The sequence below is a fragment of the Galeopterus variegatus genome, unplaced genomic scaffold, assembly GCF_000696425.1.
Source record: "Galeopterus variegatus unplaced genomic scaffold, G_variegatus-3.0.2 Scaffold1303, whole genome shotgun sequence".
NCBI classification, from domain to species: Eukaryota; Metazoa; Chordata; class Mammalia; order Dermoptera; family Cynocephalidae; genus Galeopterus; species Galeopterus variegatus.
The window spans coordinates 58,595-67,622 of record NW_007727414.1 but is presented as its reverse complement, the minus strand read 5'-3'; the positions used below and the strand labels follow the sequence as shown (position 1 = coordinate 67,622).

The 9,028-nt window shown below is 39.4% G+C and overlaps 1 protein-coding gene across 1 annotated transcript in view; it reads right to left on the bottom strand.

The window, feature by feature from the left end:
- MXD1 (MAX dimerization protein 1) overlaps positions 1-9,028 on the bottom strand; it is a 25,882-nt gene that overhangs the window by 14,889 nt on the left and 1,965 nt on the right. The window contains exons 2-3 of the mRNA XM_008576171.1: positions 8,235-8,334; positions 3,250-3,279 (exon numbers count right to left, since the gene is read on the bottom strand). Coding sequence (XP_008574393.1) covers positions 3,250-3,279; positions 8,235-8,334 — 130 coding nt within the window. The remainder of the gene's footprint in view (positions 1-3,249; positions 3,280-8,234; positions 8,335-9,028) is intronic.

The window sequence follows — 9,028 nt, the reverse complement described above, 5'->3', positions numbered from 1 at the left end:
TTGCCGGTCACGAAAAAAGACAAAGAGGAAAAAAAAAAAAAAGTTCTTTTCCTAACATGTCGTGTGTGTGTGTGTGTGTGTGTGTGTGTGTGTGAGAGAGAGAGAGAGAGAGAGAGAGAGTGCGCGCCCTGGCAATCTTTTTATGTGATGTTTTCAGGATAAAAAAAAGTGATTGAAGTGTATTAGCATTTAGCAGAGTGGTAATCTTTTACAGGATTCAACTACCAAAACCAGGGAGACTGTAAGAGCATCTCACAACCCTAAAATTCTTAAGCATCTACACTAAGGAAGAAGAGCCCAACAACTTTAACCTCCTCGCCTGGAATGCAGTAACCAATGCTTGGTGAAATTAAGTAAATTGAGTCCTTACTTCCATTTCTTCTATTCACATGCTCTAGACTAAAGAAAGAATTACCAAGACCTTAAAAGATCAAACTCCAAAAAAGAAAGGAAAATAAGAAAAGCAGATAACTGACCCTTCAACAAACAAAAGTTGAATGATCATACAGAAGTAATCTGAATTATAAGCAGAGTGCCTAGTGGTGACTTCAAATCCAATTTTCTAGAACTTTTGCTTCCATAGACTTCTGTGCATACTTCAGTCTTGGCATTTAGTGTATTATCCGAAACTGTCCCTGTGTCTTTCTCATTAGACAAACTGCACATTCCTCTGGGATGGGGACCTCACTGATTTAGTACCCCAATGTGAACTCATTTAATATGTACTGAGCACAACTTCTTGGGCCACAATAGGCAGAAAAGAAGCATCCCCGAGCTGCTAAAATAAATGATAAAATTGATATTCTGTGGCATTCTTACAGAGGTGAAAGGTACAAAGCAGTAGTAAGCCTAAGAGCTCTTACCTAAGAAATGAAATTTTAATATCAATAATAATAATAAATACCTAAGTAAAAGGTTAGAGGGGAGACAGAGAACTGGAAGACTTTTAGTCAGAAATAGTCCCGGTTTACTGCAAAGGCGGGAAGAAGGGAGAAAATTTAAAGATGAGAAAGAGAAGCCACATCTGACTACCTTTCCACCTTAAGAAGAGATACTTTTGAGTTTCTAGTTCATGATATGTAAATCCCTAAGCATAAGGGAAGTTCTGACTTAAAACATGGCTAGTCATAATCACAGAGCAATTAAAAGGGAAGAAGGAGGAATAGGGAGAAGCACATGTGCAGTGAGGCACACCATCTCTCACTCACTCTGTGAGCATGGGACACAGGTATGACATTCCACAGTGCAGTAAAGGTAAATGTTCATCTTGCAAGATCCTACCTGCCTGCTAAGGGTTTTCACTGATGAAACATAAATATCATTTGGATCCTGACTTTCAGAGTCAGGCTCCTTTTTTAAAGTGGATTTACAAGAAATAACCACATGTATTTATGGAGCCATCATTACATATCATCTTCTTGTTCATGCAGGGCACTACAAAAGCCACTCAATTTGTATGGGTAGCCCGCGTTTCAAATTGATGGGAGCTCAGAGACTAGAATGAGGTTTGTTCAATGGTTCCCAGTCCTGGCTGCACATGAGAATCACCTGGGGGGCTTTTGAAAAATAACTAGTACAGAGCCTCAACCAAAACCAATTAAATCAGAATTACTAAGGGTAAGGTCTGGGCACTGGTTTCTTTTGTTTTTTTGCTTTTTGGTTTTTTTCTTAAAGCTACACAAATACCATTAATTTTTTTCAGTATGGTAAAAGCAAGTAGTTATGTTTTTTTTTTTTTTTTTTTTTTTTTAAAGTCTTTACTAAAGAGAGAAGAAGATTTGCTTTAAAAATACTCCCTGGAGAGAGGTGGTTTTGATTATAGAAGATTGGCAAAATGTTGATAATTATTAAAGCTGGGTGATAAACACATAACAGTTGATTACATTATTAACTCTTTCTTTGTATATTTAAAATTTTCTATAATAAAAAGTTATTTTATGGAATATGTATGTGTATAATGTATTTAATATAAAAAATTTTTTGAAATACATTAAAATAAAAGCTTTGTGAGTGATTATAATGTGTAACCAGAGCTGAGAACCACTAGGCTACATAACTGAAGGAAGGGCAACTTGATTGGGAAAATAAAGATTTAAATAAGCAGCAAGAAGTGATCCAGGTGAGAGATTCAACTCAGGCTTGTAGAAAGATGGAGCCCAGTGAGGGTGGCAGGCCTCCTCTAGTTCATCACCATCTCTGATTTCTACCATACATATAGTATTTGCCTGAATTTTGAGAAACCTCACTCATAAGTAAACTGCAAATACACACAAATACACAAACACATACCTTTGTGTGTATATGTATCCGTGTGTACATGATTTAAGACAGCACTGCCAATTATAATCAGTAGCATGTAATTTCTTTTTTTTTTTTTTTTCCTTTTTGTCTTTTTTCGTGACCGGTAATGGGATCACAACCGTCAGTGTCGCGCCCGTACCGCGACCGGCAACGGGATCGCAACCCTCGGTGTCGCGCCCGCACGGTGCTCAACCAGTGAGTGGACCGGTCTCTATATGGGATCCGAACCCTCCGCGGGAGCGCTGCCGCGCTCCCAAGTGCCGCACTCTACCAAGTGCGCCACCGGGCTGGCCCAGTAGCATGTAATTTCTAAAAAAACATTATTTGTAGAAACACTGGTTATGACCTAAAATGCTTTGGTCTGTGGAATAGTTGCACAAAAGCATTCTTCTGGAGTGAGCTGGGGGTGAAGATTGGAAGTGTGGTGTTTGGAACTGGCAAGCTCTTCATCTACCTGAGTGATTTATGGGCAGTGCAGCTTGGAGGGCCCTGGGAGAACTCTTTTTTTTTTTCCTTTTTGTCTTTTTTCGTGACCGGCAACGGATTGCAACCCTCAGTTGTCGCGCCCGTACCGCGACCGGCAACGGGATCGCAACCCTCGGTGTCGCGCCCGCACGGTGCTCAACCAGTGAGTGGACCGGTCTCTATATGGGATCCGAACCCTCCGCGGGAGCACCGCCACGCTCCCAAGCGGCGCACTGTAGCAGTGCGCCACCGGGCCGGCCCGGAGAACTCTTAAATCAGATGCTAATAGAGGGAAGAGCCAAAAAGAGCAACCAAGGGCTGGCCAGTTATCTCAGTGGGTAGGGTGTGGTGCTGATAACATCAAGGTCTAGGGTTCAAGCCCTGTACCAGCCAGTCACCAAAAAAAACCCCAGCAACCAAGTCTCAACTAATAAAGACCAAATCAAAACTCACTGCATTCCACCTCCAAAATCCCCAACTCACCTATTCTTCTCCATTTCATTGTGAGTTGATCTGAAAGAGGAAACAATAAGAAAATAAGATTATTCTTGTCTTAAAAGACTATTTCAACACCAATACAATGATTTTAACTTCTTTCTCTCCAAAGTTGGTAGGAGAGAAGAAAGAGAAAGGGAGAAAAATTCACTGGGCTCTATTAAAGAAATCAGTCCATTCGGGGAGTTAGATAAATGTAAACATCTAAAATAGAGTTGTTTTTTTTTTTATAAAAAAGAGCTCAAGGAAAAGTGACAAACTAAGAGGCGTGCATTCCTAATGGAAAAGTAATCCATTTTAAGAAAATGAAAGGGATCTACTTATACAAAGAGAAAAACAGCTGCATAGTGCAATGTGAATTTTGGTTATATAATACCACAAAGCTTTCTTTAAGCAAAGGGGAAAACAGTGGAGGTGGTACCCCGACCCCATCCTACAGCTTTTTGTAGGGAAAGCATACACCAAAATTTTATTCTAAGTAGTCTGACTATAGGATACTGTTTTAAATAGCAAAATAACCCCCACCCTGATCTTTTAACTCCAATGAAGTAACTATCTTTTCATGTACAACCTCCTCAAAGATACTACTGATGAACAGCTACCAAATGATTTTAGGAAAGAGTTTTCAAAAGTCAGCTCAACATAAAGACAGGGTAGTTAAGGCCGAAGTTAGGGGAAATTTGAAGTCCAGCTTTGTCACTAAATGGTACTATGGAAGAAATAAAATTCTTTGCCATCTTGTCCTTGGTTAACCCCTCTGTAAAACAGGAATAAAAATAATTGCCAATTATTCACTGAAAAAGTGTGATCAATGAGGTAGTAACTGTAAAAGTGATTAGAGAGCCTTGGATGAAAGGTGTAGTGCTGTGAAATCATATTAGAGTGTTTATAGCTGACCTTGAAGATAAGGTCTGGTCTAAGACTTTATGAACAGGTTTCCACAAAATTACAGGAAGTCAGTCAGTGTGGCCCCTTTAGTGTACTCCTCACACAAATCCTCCCTAACCAGGTATAAATAAACTTGAGAAAACTCTCAGCCTTATAAAGGAGCTGAATCTTGACCTTTTCTATAGAAATTCTCTGGAATCTAACGAGCTCAGGAGCCAACCTCCTGGCTCAGGTCATGAATTCTTTGAGGCCATAATTAATACCTTAATAGGCTGAGAAGATAAATTCTCACAGCAGTCATGGTGGAACACTACCTTAAGATTGCTCAGCCACTCAATTACTTCAGGGGGCACTATCACCAAGTTCACTCACACAAGATACCAGGGATGGGGGGAGTGTGTGTGAGTGTGTCTGTGTGTGTATGCGTGCACGGGGGGGTGTGGGGGGGGTGTCTTGAAATGGGAAATTTCCAACCCAGCACTAAAACTTCTCTTCCACAGGCCCTTGGAAGATCAATTTTTATTTACGAGAAAAAACAAATGAGAAAATAATGACAGTATTTTAAGTTTTAGAATATTTGTTTTCTAGGTAAATGATATGTGGACCTCAAAATTGGTTAACTTAAAAGCTTTAAATTGATTCACTTGGTTATCCCTCAGTGTTCTTCAGTTACATTTTTCTGAAGGCTTACTTCCTTCAATGGCCAGCAGGATACTATAGCTAACAAGAATCTCGCCAGTACTGCAAAGCTTTGGCTTTAAAGCACGTGGCATTTTAGTTTTAACTGAAAATAATAAGTTCAAAGTCTGACAGATTTCTTAAGTGGATGAAAGTATATGACAACAGCTGGTTAAGATTTCCCTGTTTAACTATAGACAAAAACCATCCCTAGCAGGTGGAGGAGAGAAAAGTGAATAGGTTGAAAAGACAGTAGAGAAAAACAGCACACAGGGTACTCTTACCAAAAATTTCTGGATTCTTTGAAAAGATATAGATAGACAGACTGATGAATTTATATAAATTTATAATTTATATATTTATATAAAATTCTCAATCCCCAAGATAAACTTTTAAACAAATTCCATAGGAAGAACAACTCCTTCCAAACTTTGAACAGAGTTTTAGAATCCACAGATTTTATTTGATTACATGCGTGTTGAAAACATGGCACTTTTCAAAGGGGGACTTATACCTAATAGCTAGGGTGTTACTGAAGTTCATTTGGTTTACTGAAATTGAGTTAGTCATTAATAAAAAGCAGCGCTTTAAAAAATGATCAGTTCAGAGATTGCCTGCCACCTCCATTGATGGGTAAACATTTATATTTTTAATTAAAACATTATCAAAATAAATAGATAGCTTGTGTCAAAACTACTTCCCATGTGATTATTGAAAAGATTTGATAACTCTGGAATCACTGATAAAGGCTAAATTTCACCATTCAAAAAAAAAATACTCTAGTGAAACAATAACTAAGCCAAGCTACAGTGTATCTGAGAAATGGGAAAAGCCCTTGGGTTCAAAAAGACTCCCCATGTCAGGTCAGCTATATATGCACCGTCTTATAAAAGAACTGGGTGGCAATTCCTCAACTTCCTCTTCCAAGTGAGTGGCAAAGTCTGCTTTACTAATTTAACAAAACACACTTTTAAATGCTTTAGATTTCAATTCTAAATAGTTAGTAACCATTTTCAAAAATCAGCAGGACAGAAAAAAAGATTCCATCTTCATGTATTTCAGTAATTCTCTGGATGATTCCAAAAGAATCAATATTCACAACTTCATTTGTTTTTGTTGTTTTATTTTTTAAACAGATAACTAGAAAAACTTGATCAAGATTTGCATTTTCAGTTACCAAGAAGTTTGATATGTGGCTAAATCTTATTTTTTATTGTCCAAGGAAAAGTACTCCCCAGACTCTACAAGCAAAGAGCACAGCATTTCAACCTGAATGAACAAGAATAAATTCTTATCCAAGGGTTATGTAAACCAGCAGTAATCTCTCCCTATTCCTCACCTCAGTTCAAAATTCTGTCCATACATGGCCTTGGATATAAGACTGATTCAAACCAAGGGGTCAAGCTGCTTTCTCTGTTGAGACTGCTTACTCCTCAGGTAAGGGGCATTCTAAACAGGTCATGAAGGAAGTGATCACACTTAAATAAAACTACCTGCTCTTGCTTCATATGTTTGCTTGGTGCCTTCTCCAGGTTTAATCATGGTCTCTCAGAGGTCCTTACATCACTCATGACATTATACTAATTCGTTATTAGTCAAGTGATTATCACCACAACTGTGACAGCCCCCTGTCTCTAACCATAGAAAGCAAACCAAACCCAATAACAGAATTCATGACATTATACTAATTCGTTATTAGTCAAGTGATTATTACCACAACTGTGACAGCCCCCTGTCTCTAACCATAGAAAGCAAACCAAACCCAATAACAGAAGTAATAGAATTTTTCAAAAAAATTAGGCTTAGCAGCCTTTTTTTTTTTTCCAGAAATAATGCTGGTTATTAAAGAGAAGGGAAGAAAAGAGAAAGAATCCATTTCTTGGCTTGAAATTCTCAATTATCATTATTTTTCTTTCCTAATTGCCTTTTGGGACCGTGGCACTTCTCTTCAACATCTCCTTTTCCTCTCTCTACCACTGAACATCCCCCCACAACCTTCCTGTGAAACTTAGGAAAAAATTACGTGTTAAGGTATTAAACATCAACTAGTAATATGGACAACTCTTCTCTAATCATGAATGAACAATAATAAAAGCAAAAATTGACTACACTTTTCCAGAAAAATAAACTGAAAGGCCTCAAAGTCCTTCCAAACAAAATATCAAAAATCAATACTATAACAAAACAACACAGCTTAATTGTTTTTATACCATTGCATAATACAAGTCAGTGTTAACATCCTTCTTAAAGGGCCTTAGTACCCACAGAACTTTGGCTTCACCTTCAGGTAATGCTAAGATGGGAAGACAAGGAAAACCGACCAGGTAATTACCAGGTTCATCCTTAATGTACCGTCTTATTCAATAGGGTGACACGTGTGCTGCTCACATCCCGTGGTTCTATTAACACCACTAAGGACAGTGGGTGGACCAAAGACAGAAGAGGCAGCAAGAACAAGTGAATTTCGGGTTTAAGTGAGAACTTCCTGGTTTTAGTGGTCTATATTAAGCCTCAGAGGCTACCCAAATAGTTACTTGCAGGGAGTTATTCATGAGGGTGGGGGAAGGATAAAGATTCAAAACCAGTGGTGAAAATGCCAATGATTTTAATTTACTGGCATGAAAGATATAACTGAATGGATCTAATGAAACAGATTTCCTAGCCAACTAATATTTTAAGGGCAAAGAGCAGGGAAAAAGGCAATAACATTGATGGAATATTTATATGTACCAGAAACTATGCTTAGGACTTTAATATGTGATTTCATTGATCATTAACTAAATACTTTCCAGTGAGATTCACAGCTTTCAAGAACTATAAGGCAATCTATAAGGGAAACATGAAAAGGTTGTTGCATATTAATATTGTAATATTAAATGTTCCTCTACAACTAAAGAGGTAGGTTTTAGCCTCAGTTATCCTCTTTGCCACTGTACATAGATGTGACAAATTAGATGATCAGACAAACCACTGTATTTAATTTTCATGTCTTACCACATAAACTAAGTAGATACTTTAATATGTTTACAAAACCTTCACTATGAATAGTAAAAGATATTGATAATATCCAGCATTTTGAATTGTAGGAAACTTGCCCTGAATCTGCAACTTCTGAAGGCAGAATATTGTCACTATTGCTAATCTCATTTGAAGCTTTTTTTTTTCCAAAAGGGAAAAAAAGCAAAATTAAAATTAAAAAAAAATTCATAAAGAATACATTTCTATTTTCCTTTTTAGAAGAAGGGCTGTTTCCTCCAACAGCTTAGGACCATGTGGCAGCATTAGTGAATCATGATCGCCACTTAATGTATTTACAGGGTTATAATCACAACAGGCAACTTACATTCTGCAGTGTGTGTCATTTACAATACAATCTAAAAGAGAAAGAGAAACATTTACCAAATTACCTGCTGCTGCTGTTATTCTTCTTAGATTTGTTCCTCCGTTTTAAGGCATCTCTGTCCTTGTTATTGTATGGTAACATGGAGGCATAACCATGTTCAGCTTCTAGAAAACCGAAGGATCCAGTTAATGAATGAGCCCAGAACATTTAATTCTCTCCCCTCCACAGTGTTTCCTTTTCCATCTTTTTATTTATCTTTAAAAGAATACTGTGGAAACAATTAAACGGAGCAAGGTGGAATTCTGAGAACAATGATTTTTTTAAAAAATTGTGTGAATACCCTCAGTTCGGAGCAGGTGTAAGGAGGATTCCAGCTGCTCATTGTTGAGAAAGACACAGCAAGTGGCTAAGCTCACGGAGCCTGGGTTTCCCATTGGCAACGACCAGCAGGTTGGTGCGGGTTAACTGGGAACAGCCTCAGGCGAAGATGCAGGGCAAACCTCTCGAGCCGGGGGGTAGAGGAGGCGCTGCTCCTCGGCCTGGGAGACGGGGCTCCGGACCCACTCGGGGGCCGGCCGGGACCACCCTTGCTGAGGTAATTCAGAGGGGGCTGGTGAGGGGCCTCCGGCACCGCACTCGCAAGGGTGTGGAGAAGAGGCGGCGCTCGGGACCCCCGGGGGCCGCAGCCCCTTTCCACCCCCATTCATTGCTTTTGGGCGGCCTCCCTTCGGACCGCGCGTGGGGAGAGCCGGAGGGGTTAGGAGCGCTCGCGGTCACGGTCTCGGTGCCTCTAACCACCCACGGAGCGGCTGGGCGCCCCGACCCGCCGCCCGGCCCCTCAGGGTCCCCGGCTCCGGC